We start from the raw sequence: 15,125 nt of genomic DNA, 5'->3' as shown, positions 1-15,125 counted from the left end.
CCCGAAGTCACTCTCATTGAGCTTGGCCTCACAGATTTCACAGAAAATCACCTCTAAGGGCAGAGAGCAGCACTCCAGCTCCCATACTTTTCCATTATAAACAGGCCGAGCAATTAAATCAGTGTGAAAGACTCATTTTAAAACTGCCATAAAAAACAAACCTTACACAAGATCAGAATAAAAATTACACCTCTGGCTTCCACCATCCCTTCTGGCACATTTTATTGGGAATTATTGGGATACGACTTCTACTTTTCGAACAGCGACCGTTTGTTCCAGACTGGTGCTTCATAATTAAAAGCCTTAGATTTTAAGGGGATTTTAAGGGTACAGTAGCTCCCGCAATATGGTCGCTGCAGGCCCCGAGCCTGGTGGACATCAGCCCCTCCTGCCCTGTGTTGGCTCCCAGGTAGCGGGGATGCCTATTGCAGCCAGTCCCTGGCTGCCTTCTCCGGGGGAGAGTAGCTCCCCCCGGTGTATATCCCCATACCCCTCTCCCTTCTGGCTCCTGTACACAGCACACACTCACACATGAAGGGTTTTGGGGCCGTGTGTGTTCGGTGGGGTGTAGTGGATGGGGCCACGTAGGTGGTCCCCTTTGGTTGCACTCTGCAGTTCCCCGCCCCTGTTTTAATTACACCTTAGACATTACTACTTATCAAACACACACTCACACACACACATTAGGTCTTGGGGGGTGGTTACACTGAGTGGCATCTGGTGGGCGGGGCTCTTTGGGTATGTAGGCTGCCCAGAGGGCCGCGCTCCCAGTCCTACAAGTTTGGCTGCCCCTCAATTTTATCGCTCACTATTAGAAAATATTGAAGAGCCAGAAGGGTGAGGGGAGGGGTCTTCTTCCCACACCCCTGCTTCCTGGTTGCTGCTCGAGGCGGGAGGGGCCAAGAGGATTAATTAATTGTTCTGCTGGTTCGGGGTCTGTGGTGGCTGGGGGGCTGCTGGCCCCCTGGTGTGCCCGCTGCACTACACCCCAGCGGAGTTGAGGGAGGGAGGACGTGTGGATGTATGGGACGTGAAAGTGTGTGTGGTGATGATTGGGCCTGGATCTGGGACTTGCTGTCGCCTTGCCTGCCTGTGCTTCTCCCGATGGGGGGGCGGCATTGCCTCTCTCCGCTGCTCGCGACTTCACCCACCTGTGGGCACGTCTTGGCTCCCAGGGCACTTGGCCAGGGGTGCTGGGGCAGGCGCTGACCCACTGCGTGGCTGTCTGGGGCACTTGGCCCTCCTGGGTATTGGGTGGGGCCTCTGCCGGGGGGTTTGGGGGCGCTCGGGCTCCCGGGGCCCGGGTCCAGTGCACGGCCCATGTCTGGGCGGCTGGGACCTGGCGGGGTCGGTGGGCTGTTGCCCCTGGCTCTCTGAGGGCCTCTGCCCTATGCTTATGGGGGCTCTATCCGGGGGCTTCCTCTGCCGTCTTCTGGGTGGATGCGTGGTTGTCCCTGCGGTGGGCTTCCTGGGTTCTGTGCTCCGTGGGGGCTGCTGGTGGCCTGGGTCTTGTGGCCCTCTCTGCCTGCTTCTGATTGCTGGGGGGGGGGCTGTGGATTGTGGCCCTGTACACTTATACACTCATAACTAACCACGGTTACCATGTAGATCCTGTGCCATGGGTGTTGCATGTTCTCACACACACACACACACACACACACATTCATTAGCCCAGTAGCATGCTCGCTAAGCAGTTGATGTATTATCATGTCGTCTCAGGTCATCTATCCACAGCTGTGTTGTATGCGATTACCGCTTCTTGTGCTTGTTTTTGTTTGTTTGTGTGTTTGTTTTTTCTCTGCTTGTCTGCTTTCAGGTGCTCCTGGTGGCGCTAAGGCTGGATTCCCCTCAGAGGCCATGGATTGTTGTCTGTTTTGTTTTTTACAGGTGTAGCAGCTGGTTGTCTGGTTTTTGTTTCTATTTTTGTTCTGTTTCCTCTTCTTTCCTCTTCTTCTTTCCTTGTCCCCCGGTCCGGTTCAGTTCTATTACATGTTATATATTGTAAACAAAAATAAATAAATGGGCATCAAGGGGAGCTTTACATTTATAAAACTTCCCTTGGCAAAGCAAATCTGTTTGGCATCAAAGGTATTCAGACTACATTTCTGCTGCCATAATGCTGAACAGGACAAGGGGGAAAAAAAAAAAAAAAAAAAAAAAAAAAAAAAAAAAAAAAAAAAAAAAAAGATTTTAAGGGGACAAAGTGAGGGCACTTTGTCTCCTGTCATACACACGCAGCTGTTGCCCACAGACACTAATGATGAGGCCAGACTCAACATGGCTGCCCTATTGTAAAAGCTTTATGAAAGCCTGTGTTACGTGTGCTCCTAATACAATGTAACATGACGTTATCTGTCGCTCAGCCATCACAGCACAAACTTCCATGATGAAGAAGCTGCACTTCTCTCCTTTAAACTGACAGTGAGGGCTGTGTTAAAACTGCCATAAAACCTGTATTCTACACAGGACCTTGATAGAAATGACTTAACTGTGTGCAGCATACCTTTCTGCTTTTAACAGGTTAAAATGTTCTTTTACTATGACTTATGAATCTATTGAAGCAGCTGACTGTTCTCAAGAGGCACAACCTGTCCTCCTCTGTGTCTCTGGCTTAGGACGTCCTTCTGTGTGCTTTCCTTCTTACTGGCCTGGTAAAACCTTCCTGCTTTAGGCATCATGACTGTCATATTTCAGACTGGATTTGAAATATCTAATGCTTGACTGGTAACTAGCAGGTCTCTCAGCACAGCATCTGTCTGTTGGCGGGCAACATTTTTTCAGAAATTGTCTAGTTATGGGTGCTAATAACAAAGGCAAGGCCCACATATTACTGCTTATTATTATGGGTGCAAGGTAAGGTATTGGTATTCAGATTGTTATTCCGATTGTTTCATTGGAAGCCCAAGAACAAGCTGGAGAAATAGTTTATTAAAAAAGTATTTATTAGTGGTCACATGTAAAGTATATTGCAGCGCTGGACTCGGAGTGCCAGAGCTCCAGCAGGAAATCCGTCAGGCCGAGCCCCGATATCCGGAAACATTTCATATCTATATTCAGCTTTATCTCACAGAAGTTGTACTCACACTTGTCAGAGTATAATTGGCCAGTTTTTAGTGGCATGATCAGGCCAGCCGCTGTCCTTGTTGTGTTCTTTGGATGTGATAAACAATGTGTGTATGTGTGAGTGCTGTTTTAGGTGTCTAATGTACCAGACCTATCTGCCCTAATAGAGATGTTTTGTCTGACCCAGTTGTTTATGTCATTCTAAGGTCTTGGACCATTTTAAGGTCATCTGTTGTGCAGTATGAGCAGAGTGGAAAAGTACCAGCTAGGAACATAGGTTATTTAGGAAAATACAGAATATGAATACATAATGTCTGAGAACAAAGCCAATTATAACAAGACGAGATTTGCAATATCTAATGCATGACTGGCAACTAGCAGGTCTCTCAGCACAGCATCTTCCAACTGCCAGTTCTTTTTGCATGTTTCTTCTCTTTTCTGTCTTCATAAAGCTTCGGCTCCTTTCAAAAACACATTTCAGGCCTTTTGAAACTCCAGCAAATCCTTTTCTGCTAAATATTCACATTTTCCTGCATTGTTTGTCATCTTTCTGATTTTTTTCTCCCTTTTAGCTTCGTATTTTTCTTCTCTTTTCTTTACTTTTCTGCCTTCATCTAGCTTCAGTTGGTTTAAATATTCACATTTTTCTTCATTATGAACAGAATTCATCTCACATCTCCTTCTTTAAACCTTCATTTTTTTCTGCTAGGACTTGTAACTTTTTTTTTTAAGACATTTAATCAATTCTGCCTTTTTTCCAGTAAGTTCAAGTCATTCCAATGTTCAAATGTTCAATCTTCAAATTCTTTAAACCCTGACTTCAGCAACTGGTTTTCTGCTAAATTTTCACTATTTTCAACTTTTTGAGCATGGTCAGCTTGTCCCCATTCAGCCAATAAGCATTCTCACTGCTGTTTCGCAGGAACAGCTTTTTATAGTTTTAATTTCATTTTACTTAGTACTTTCCCTCTTGTTAATAACTGTTGCACAGCAATTTCCCTCGGGATGAATAAAGCTTCTAGAATCCTCTCATTTACACCTTTTACAGCAAACATGTAAAGGATCAGATCGGTCCTGGACGATGCGTTCCCGTTTTAACGCTCTCCTTGCAGTTTCCGCTCCGATTTCAATAGGGCCTTCGATGAAAGGGTACGGCATTGTTTCCCAAACAGCTGATTGGCCGGTGGGTGGAGCCTTTTATTGGATTCAGATCAATCCTGACCCGGAACCCTGACCCGGAGCAGGTTTGCCATTCAGAGTAAGTTACCATGGTAACTGAGCTCGCTAAGAATGAATCCAGCTTCGTGGCACTGGAAAGTCAGGGTTAACGCTGAAGTTACCTCGCAAAGCCAATCCTGCTTCGTACATTGACAAGACAGAGAAAGATGTGAAAGCTGTAGAGGCAACAACCATGTGTCAGAGTGGGGCAACCACAGGCACAGCGACTACAGTGTAACCATGATCACTGTTTGCAGATGAATCCACTGCATCAGTGCAAAACAACTGCTAAAAACAGCTGCTGGAAAACACTAAACTGAGACTACTCATCAGACCACAGCGGCTGAATCGCCCCGGATGTGAAAACTGCAAGTGCAAAGTTTCTGTCCATTTGTATTAATCCACAAAAGTCTAAAGAGATTCTTTTTAATTTGACACTTGTTAAGTGTTTGTCCCTCTGCAACAACTACATGCAAATGTATCCATCACCTTCGTCATACAAGTTCTCACATCTGATGAAAACATCAGATTATAAAATCCAACACTTGTTGTGCTAAATGATCAAGGAGAATCTTTTTGTTGTCCATATTTACAAATTGTCCTCTAACATATCTGTTAATCAAAATCCATTATCACATTTATTTTCAAAATGATTCAGTCATGTCATAAACACCAGAAACCACTATCAAGACCAATCCATCCATCCACTTCCTGTACCTGCTTTTTTCAACTGAGGGTCGTGGGGGGGCTGGAGCCTTATCAGGCGAGAGGTGGGGTACACCCTGGACAGGTCACCACAGGTCCATCACAGGGTCACACAGAGACAAATGAGACACACAAACTCACACTCACACTCACACCCACCCCTAAGGACAATTTTAGAGTCACCAGTTAACCTAACATGCTGTTTTTGGGCTGTGGGAGGAAGCCGGAGTACCCGGAGAGAACCCACGCACACACGGGGAGAACATGCAGACACCACACAGAAAGGCCAAGGGTGGGGATCGAACCTGTGAGACGGTGTTAACCACCATACCACCGTGTAGCCCACAATTATGACCCGATCTTTGGTACTAACCCTTGGAAAATGTTATCACAGTATGGAGAGGATACAGTAAATAATTGAGAACTTGTCACATATTAGCTCCATAAAGCCTCTTTTAAAGCTCTCCATAAACTCCCACAATGGTGGAATTTTGAGGACACTCATTAAAAGGGTAACATAATGACGCTGGTAAACAACAGACGAGGCAATGTGGTTATCTACTGTGATGACTGAGCAGATATGGAGCAAAGTTCAAGCCTCAAGAGTGTTTTACTTACAGATGTCTGTTTAAAGACTGGAGCGTTGTCATTGCTGTCTGTCACCTTGAGAATTACTTTAGCATTTACAGACCTCCCCTCTCCCTTCATGTCGGCTGCTTGGACCACCAGTGTGTACTGAGGGATATTCTGTTGGAAGAAAGACTGAGTTCAATGCACCAAGAAAAGAACATTAACCCTGCCATCAGTTTACAGGCTCAGCTAAAGGATTCTCTTCAGATACATTGGACCCTGATGTGGATCTGAGATCTCTGGTGTGCTCCTTAGTGGAATCTCCTGGTCACAACATAGTACACATGCAAGCATATTCATTATTACACCCATGATGGAGCCAGTTAGGGGCTGCATGGTGGTCAGCACATTGATGATTTTAACACACAGGTTTAAACTCTCAGAAAGGGGAAACATATGTTTTAAAGGCTCACCTCTCTGTCCAGCCCACCAGCATTGACTCTGATCATTCCAGTGACTTTGTTGATGACAAACATTTGGGAACTGGGCTCTGTTGGCTCCTGGCTCACGATACTGTAGCCAATATCAGAGTTGTCATTATTTGGCTCATCAAGATCTGTAGCCACAACCTGAATCACCTCGTAACCTGAAAAGAGGAAAGATACAGGTGGAAAATGAAATAAAGAGACTTGTCAAACAGCTCAGTGATTTACTAATAATGCTGGGCTGAATACAGCAAAAACAGTGCTAGTTTTCTTGCCCAGCCAGTGATGTACTTTGTGATTGTGGAGGTCTGTTGGTTGAATTGTTCTGGATCTCTGTTCTTCTTTCAATATATTGAGAATTATACTCTATGCTATGCTGACATTAAACAAGGAACCAACCATTGACTAATAACTATAACTTAACGTGTAGACTGAAAACAGAAGATGTGGAAAACTGTTTGGATTTGCTTATGTACCCTGATGAGTCAGGGTTAGGGCAGGGTGCTCTGGAACCACAACATTAGCAGCACTTTATTTACGTGTTGGGACTGGTCATAATGTTCTGGCTCTCACCACATAGCCCTCTACAAAAATTTCTCTTTTCATGAAAAAGATGAATAAATCATTTCAAAATTGCAGAGGCCTTTGTTAAAGTCAAGTTGATCATTCTTGTAGGCCACTTGTGTTTTTTACAACATTTATGTGATTTTACACAAAGCAGGAAGCCCAGAAGGGTGTACAAGGAGGCAAGTTCAGGTTTTCTTTTCTTTTAACTTAAACCTCCACTCCGAGAGAACACATATTACAGTGATTATGATACTACTTTGTTCATTCAGGGTTTCCTCTCTTTCTTCTCTTGAAATGGTGTTCGTGGTCTGATTTTGTCTGAGATATCATCAGGACGTGAACCAGGGAAACGATGGAGCTCGTCTCAGACGAGGTAATCCTAAACTCTGAGCGTAAAGTGCTCCGGAGCAGGGGATGACTTCAGCTGAAACTACCATGGTAATCTCGCCAGGTTAAAAGGGAGCCACCTTTGTGACACTGCAAACTGTGACTTTATGTTCGACACAGCTTGCTAAGCCACTAATCTTGCTTTGTAATACACCCCTCTGCCTACGGCTGAAAGGAGCAAACATAGCCGAAGCATCAAAAGAGCTCCAATAAGAGATGACTACAGCAGTACTTGTAAATTCTTTGTTTTCACTAGTTTTTTTCTTTTGCCACTTAAACCTAATGAAACCTGTTTTGAAAGATACTTTATGCATTTACTACTTCAGTGTAAAGTGCTTCCAGTGGTCACTAAGACTAGAAAATGGCTATATCGGTGCAGTCTACTTACTGCCTTTGTTTCTTTAACTTTAACCCATCAACTGGTGTGTTTTTTCAGGCTTACATGAAATAAATGCACTTGCATTACCTATTGGTGAGGCCTCAGCAACTTCTCCAACGTAGGTGGATTTTTCAAAAATTGGACTGTTGTCATTCTGGTCAATTACGACGACATTAACATCCATAGGCTCTTCGGCCTGTCCTGTACCTTCTGCAACAGCATGTGCTTTAAACTGCAGACAGAAACAAACATGCATCATGTCATTCATGCAAGACTAATCCACATACATACTTTCATCTCATCACAGGAGCAGGCAGACTGGTCACATGATGCATATTCTAACAGTGGCTGCAAGATCAAGACAACACATTAACATGAGCAGTTCAAACAACTCTTGGTGAGAAACCTGTCCATGTAATCAATGCAGGACTGTGAAAGACGAGACAAATACTGTCTTCTCAAATGTTTAACAGGTATGTTAGACTTTATAGATACACACAACGGTTGGGAGAAGCAAATACATGAAGTTAAAGCATGTTAACACCAAATCACCTCCGATCATTTCTGTGTAGCGGTCGTATGAACAAGTAAACACACCGTACTGAGACTGTGGGCTGGCTTTTTATTTCATTTGGATGAAGCTGTCTTTGCACAACTGAGCGTTATATTGTAAATGTAAAGTATGCCGTTATCAACAAGCAGTTTTGTATGTATGCATAAGTGATACAATGAACTGAAACCGAGCAGCACGACGACCCAAAGGTGCAATGTGCCATCGGTATTCTATAATGTTGTGAGCAGCACTAGTCGAAATGGCAGGGCAGAAGATCCAGAAATCAGCTCTTCAAGGTGATTGGAAAGTGTTCATTTGACCAATAACTTTTCAGCTTTAAAGGCTTTAAAAAGTGCTGTATGATGTTTATGTGGTTGATGAATGTGGCATGTAGTGTAAAGCGCTTTGAGAGGTCAACAAGACTAGAAAAGTGAGATATTAATGTACTCACAGGAAGTATTTGTGATTAAGATAAAAAATTGGACAACTGAACGAACATGAGTTGGGTCGCATGTGTCCTGAACATTAAGGGAGCAGCTCAGTATGAGTTACCTTTTTTTCTTGGTTCTTATGAACTTGTCCGTTCAGCTTTGTGCTGTTTGAGATTTATTCATCTGTCAGCTGCTTCTCTACATGAAGACATAACAATATACTGTCCAACTCAAGTCAGGACACCTCAGAATGAATGGGTACGTGCATGCTCAAACTTCTGACCAGCAGTGTACATTCTTATTTCATATTTTGTATGATATGGTGCGATACAACAGGAGAAGACGCCAGCACACTGTTAAATCAATACCTAAAGTCTGTGGAAAACCTGAAGCTTATAACCAAACTCAAGGAAGGATTTAGTGAAGGTCTGTTTTATTGGATTTCTTGATTGTATGTGTATGAGCTAAGAAAGCAGTAATTTGGTTTTCCCTTTTATCCCAGGGGAGTTCAAACTGAGACAAAGGGTGTATAAAGCTACCAGAGAGGATGCTTACCATGTACTTTGCCTGCTTCTCCCTGTCCAGTGGTTGTGTGATATACAGAATACCAGTGATCCTGTCCATAACGAAAAGGCCGACAGGTTCCTCATCAGCTCCTGGACCAGTGATGCTGTAATAGATCTTCCTTACTTGGTCCTCGTCAGAGCGGATCTGGACAAAGCACACTGGCCTTAGTTAATACCACTAACTAACAAGTACAGTCACAGTATTGTTAAACATGTACAGTAAAGAGCTGATTGTAGAGATCAGTCAGTGGGATCCTGCTTGTCCATGGAATAGGAAAGGCTTTAATCAGCTTGTTTGTTTCAGCAGGTGTACCCACATTTTAAAAGAAGGTTTAAACACCCACTTTATGATGTAACAACGACACCAGGCAGCAGAACTAAGTTATCTGGTTACAATATTCTAAATACTGTTCAGAGACTGATTCTGTCAGTTCTCTGTACTCTGGCCAGCAATCAAATGTGATCTTTAGAAATCATCTTTACTGTCCCAGAACAAAGAAATGAGCCTTCATCTCTAATTGTCGGGTTTAGTAAACGGGTCAAATTGTGGTTTAAAGGTCATTAAAGGGTTAGGGTCACTTAAACATACTAGAAACAGAGCCTTGCAAATAATCAGCACAGTGCAGAGGAAACAATATTCAAAATGCACTTCAGTAACAAATTTACTTCTTCTTACTTGAGAGATTTTTAGAGGATAATCTTTTCTTTCGTTCTCAGAAACAGAGATTTCAGGAATAACCCAGCCTCTCTTCCTCCTCCTCAGACCTTCAGCAGACTTGGGGAAGTGTATGATGGGCACAGCTTCATCAGTTGCACTCTGAGAAAAACCAACATTTTACTATCAAGAGGTTGAACAGTGAAACACTTCTAAAAATAGACAATGAAACACTGTAATGTAGCACGCATTAGCATTAGCAGAAAATGCTTCATGTTTTGATGGCCCACAGACTTTGCTGGAGTTTCTCCACACATACAGTTAACAGCCTGATCTGCTGATGACAGTAACTGTACTAGGAAATGACCTCATACCATCATTACAGTAGATTCGACCCCTGCTAAAGTTTCTCTTGTGCTAAATCTAATGAGTGAACCTCCAACTATAGGCAGCTGTTCACAGCGCACAAGCTGCAGTGATCCAGGTGTTACGTGAGTGAATATTAGAGCTACTCTGAAATGAGAGCTCAGCTATTAGCAGAGGATCAATCAGGTTCTCTCAGTGCCTGATGGATGAGCAAGTGTTAGCTGACAGTTCAGTCATGAACTTGTCCTTTCCTGCAGAGCCTTTGTCCTGTGACCTGCGGAGTTTTTAATGTTCTAATAACTGGTAACTGATAAATTAGATTTGTGACTGCAGTATAAGCTAGAATGTGCTGTTCTATCAGTGGGAAAAATATTAAGTGGTAAAAATTAAACAGCCATTATTTGCTCTTTGTCTGAGAACTTGTATTCTTTATGTGATAATCCAAATTCAATGTTATTATTAATATTCCATTTTAGAGGTCTGACATAATTTCAACATAATTTGCTAATTACCAGTCTGTGGAAATGTTGAATTAAACGATTTGTGGGGAACAACATTTTTTGACTTCCAACAAATTCTCTAAACCTGCCTCCGTGTTATTTCCAGAGTCCAAAGTGATAAGCTGGTGTTGGGCATTATGGTGCCCAAGGTGCACCATCATGACAGGAACAGTCATTTTGTGTCCGTGTGAATCCCAGGAATGGATGAAGAAGTCCCGGTGTCCCTCATGAAGAACAACCGGTCTCTTAACCTAAAGGACAGACAACAACACATCAGCAGAAGTTACCAACAGACCTGCATTTTACAGCAAGGATTTTACAGCAATTTTCACAGATTAACAGTGATCATTACTGCTGTTGTTGCTGTTCAACTAATCCTGCAAGATTTCAAAATAATATTCTGGTGTTCATACACAAAGAAAGACAGATTTGAACAGTTATAAGAGTCTTAGCATAAATAGCCATAAAATGGACCTTCTGAGAAGAATATAATCGTTTATTTCATCAACGATCTATGTTTTTTCACTGTCTATTATTATTATTCAGATTGGCAGATTTACAGTCCGACAAACAGCATTCAAACAACGCAGTATACAACAGATAAACTGTGAATTACTGTGACTGTTTTTATCCAGCATAAATGTCATCATCTGCTGCAGCTGTTATTGATCTGAGACCTGGGGCTGTGGCTGAGGTTAATGCGTCAGCAAGAATGAAGTGGTGAATTCATGAAAGGAAGTTAACAGGGGAATACTTGTTTATTCAGATATCCACTTTAGTGAAGTAATATAAATGTAATTAAATCTGTTTTAAAAAAGCACAAATAATGTGTGCCAATGAAAATGTCATTCCTGGGATAAAAAGATAAACAAGTTATAGGTCAACATTATATGCATCTTTGTTTTAACAATGATTAAGCTGATTAATTTACTAAATTAACTTAACCACAAAATATGACTTGAAATCACTTATCAAGTTTAATACTAGATGTGTCAACATTACATTCTAAATTAAGAATTTAAAATGTGGTCTAATCCTTTAATAATCTTATTATTAAAGTCTTATTTTTTAAATTTAGCTCACCATTAATGTGCCGTCTGTCTTCACCACAAATGGTCATCATCACTCTTGAAAAGGAATCTTGTGCGGTCGGTGCAGTCAGTGAAGTTCACTGGGATTGGACAAGAGAATTACAGGTTGAAATTTTAGTGTGCAGTACATGTGGAGACGTCAAAGAAAAAAATGTTTGATTAAATCGGTGCCTAAAAAGAGAAATATGGAAACGTTTTTAGTTCGTATAAAAGTGGTACAACAGCAAGTGATTGCATGTCACAATCTGAAGTCTAATAATCTGCTACTGTACTTTGGAAAAACATGGCAGACTCTCTTATCACCTGTTACCTGTTGAACCTTAAGTCTCCTATAACAAACCTGTCCATATTCCATTTGGATGAAACTCGCCTGCTTTGATCAGACCAGGCTGGCTCTGGATTAAAGGCAGTAACTAGCAGCAGTTTGCGGGGTTCTCCTTACCTTTTCCCAGCTTCATGCCCTGCCTCAGTTGCTCTCTGGTCACTTTTAAAGTAATCATGTATGACTCAAATCCTGGTTTACACGTGTAGCACATTACATGTGAGGCCTAGGAGAGAGGACACTGCATATTAATGAACCACTGTTTGGAGGAATATGAAATGTTTCATAGGATACAAAAAAAAATAGTCTGATTTTGTGAGAAAGACTTAAAATGGCAGTCAGTATGGGTGACTATAACAAATGGAGGCAACAAAAATTAAACAGGGTCAGAGGGTGTGCAGTAACCAGGGGTAACAAGGGCGCCTGGGCTGGCTCTCCGCCATTGGTGCGGGGGACTCGGATGCCTGTGTGTGATTGTCTCACAAGGGCCTGCTATGGGGTTGTTGTTATATAGGTTTGAATACAGTTTGGTACATGTGTGTGTGTGCATGTATGCTTATGTGTGTATTTATGTTTTTTTTGTTGTGAATTTTGAATAAAAACGTAGAAATCAAACAGGAAGGTGTCACGGACCGGCAGGACACAGATGCAGGGATTTCAAACCAAGACTGTTTATTCACAATAAACCACTTGTGATTCTCTAGAACAGAGCAAAGCAAGAGGCTATGAACACCTAATACACTTTCCTCAGTATCTATGTTTGAGGCTAGTGTAGCTATAAAAATGATCGAAACAAAACCCACTCCACTCTAGGAGGAAAACAGAAAAGGCTATGAAACGATAACAATTCAACTTTACACGCTCTCCTAATGAGGTGGAATAAACAAAAGACGCTCTCTCGCTTGACGGAGGCACAATTACTAATAATACAAAAACTTTTCAAGGCGCGAGAGTGAAGAACATGGCAAAGTTGCGACACACTGGCACAAGACAAGGGAGACTATTTGAATACATGAGGAGCCAAGGGTGGAAACACTTTGGAATCAGGGAAGACAATCAGACACTTGACACAAGAAGAAGAGCAAGGTACCTGAAACGAGAGGGGCAGTTAGTATTTCAAAATAAAACAGGAAATGACGAGACAAGACATTAATGAAAGCATAAAATGTGACAGAAGGTTACTACAAGGGCAATTAGAGGGAGAAGGGGTATGAATAAATAAGTTTTGCTTCTTCATACCCCTTTTCAGACAATTTATATTAATTAATTGGATTAAAAAATTGGATTAAAATTTCCTTCAATTGGAAATGTTGTTTATATTATCAGTTTCTATTTCTGTTCAAATTTATATATGAATATATAATTCGATGATGTGCTAAAACTGGTGAACATGTATATGTTGTTTGGGATTGTTCTTTTTGTAAATACTTTTTTTTTGTCTGAAATAAATTAATTAATTCCTTCATAGATTCTGTTTTTAGATGACTGACTGACCGAGCCTGAGCCAATAAAATCAACTCCACCGTCCTATTCATTGAGTTGTGCCTCTTTTGAGATCTGTCCAACAACTTGAAGCTACCGTGAAAATGTCCATTTTACCCAAATTAAGTCAATACCCTGCAGCACATTACTACTGAATGATAGGGAATACAATAATTTATGTGAGAACTCAGACTACCATATGGCAAACAGAGAAATGCTTGACTGACTAATGCGTTCTGACAAAGTGTATCTCATGTATCTCTCGAGTATCTCTTGTGAATTTCAGCAGTAAATGCTTTGATACTGAAACTCGTAAATTTGGACCTTATTACTCATACAGCTGAGCATCTCTGATTAAATAACTTTGAGTCTGCAGTTTTGACAGTCAAATTGTCATAATAAATTCTGAGCCGACAAAAAGTTTGGAAATACAAATGTGGTTATGACGTAGCCTATTAATAGGATGGTAAATGTTTTCTGTTTACTTAAGAAGCTTGTAATTTCACTTTGAAATTAATGGGGACGAATAGGATCAACATTCAAAACTCTGTTTGCTGGTTAATCTAATAATATCTTAATTAACTATAAATGCAGTGTGAAAAGTAAATCACATGGAAATTATTTGCTCTATAAGGTAAATTGCTAGAAATTTGATAAGATCTCTAATTTATCTGAAGTAAAGTCATTCTTTAACAGGAAGTCAACTGGAACAGGTGATGGTTTTTAAAAAGAATGCCAATCTATTCAAGACATCTTAGATAATGTAAAAAGCTAAACATTTCTTTAGTGCTGTTCAATTTTATCACTTTTATCTGAAGGCACAGTTGGACACAAATACTTGACTGAGTAGGGGTGCTCTAATATGTGACTGTTGCAGCATGTAAACAAAGCCAACCATTCAACATCACTTATTTATTCATCCCATGACTGTTAGTAAAGCAAGAGTGTTGTCACAAATGCCTTTACAAATACTCACAAATAATATCTTTAATTGGGTGTATTGTAAAAATTTTTCTATTCATTATAAGTATCGTGTTTTGGCCATGTAAGGCTAGTGTTACACAGGTAATCTTGAACTAGAACCACTGTAGCATTTCAGTAAACACAGCTTGAATCTTGTAAAAAATTAATTGGTCAAACCCTCTGTCTTTTGTTTAAAAAAATGTCTAACTGTCCAAACGTTTAGCTTTCTTTATTCAGTAAAAATTGTAACATATATTTGTATACATGCTATGATAAACAGTTATTTCTGTAGCCTGCAAAGTTTATGCTTACTTGGAATCAAAGGCAACTGCAAGTCATTTCTAAAGTGAACCAAAATATAATATGTGCATTAAAAACTGGATTCCGAATGTATTATTTTTGTGTTGTTTTTTATTTTTTCCCTACTGCTATCTACATTGAAAGAAACTGTAGAAATATGAGGACAATAAAAAGTATAACCTGCTGTCTGAATAATGATGATTAAAACACCCCAAACTGTGAACCAAATGGTTTCCATCTTTCTGAAATTCCTCTTTTCCATACAGTTTGCTATGAAAGCTGAGAAATGTATGCTTCTGTTCAAAATCTGTTGTGTCTTCTTTCTTAAAGGTATTTTCAGTGACGGCTAATACTATCTGAGCGAGTTGCAGCAAGAACGTTTTATATATGGCATTAGCTTGCATGCGGGCTCATTCTTTGTTCCTGATATAGTCAGGCTGATGGGAGGAGGCATATGTTTTATGTGCATATAAAGCTAGAAGATATGGAGCAGATCAGCTATCAAACAATATATCTCCAGAA

General features: G+C 41.0%; 1 protein-coding gene and 1 long non-coding RNA gene across 2 annotated transcripts in view; both read right to left on the bottom strand.

Annotated features, from left to right (window-relative positions):
- Nucleotides 1-9,063, bottom strand: part of LOC140313467 (B-cadherin-like) — a 73,494-nt gene extending 64,431 nt beyond the window's left edge. The window contains exons 1-4 of the mRNA XM_072391568.1: nt 8,914-9,063; nt 7,462-7,606; nt 6,030-6,202; nt 5,605-5,733 (exon numbers count right to left, since the gene is read on the bottom strand). Of these exons, the coding sequence (XP_072247669.1) occupies nt 5,605-5,733; nt 6,030-6,202; nt 7,462-7,606; nt 8,914-8,982 (516 nt within the window). The 5' untranslated portion in view covers nt 8,983-9,063. The remainder of the gene's footprint in view (nt 1-5,604; nt 5,734-6,029; nt 6,203-7,461; nt 7,607-8,913) is intronic.
- Nucleotides 9,064-10,573: 1,510 nt separating this feature from the next.
- LOC140313477 (uncharacterized) lies at nt 10,574-12,114 on the bottom strand. Its single transcript, XR_011917044.1, has 3 exons — nt 11,979-12,114; nt 11,529-11,616; nt 10,574-10,696 (listed from the first exon to the last, which is right to left on the bottom strand). It is a non-coding gene; the product is annotated as an uncharacterized lncRNA (long non-coding RNA).
- Between the last annotated feature and the right edge of the window lie 3,011 nt (nt 12,115-15,125).

The sequence above is a fragment of the Leuresthes tenuis genome, unplaced genomic scaffold (genome assembly GCF_036924035.1).
Source record: "Leuresthes tenuis unplaced genomic scaffold, fLeuTen1.0.hap1 SCAF_8, whole genome shotgun sequence".
In the NCBI taxonomy this organism is placed as follows: domain Eukaryota; kingdom Metazoa; phylum Chordata; class Actinopteri; order Atheriniformes; family Atherinopsidae; genus Leuresthes; species Leuresthes tenuis.
Note: the sequence above shows the minus strand (reverse complement) of the source record. Positions and strands in the feature narration are given on the sequence as shown.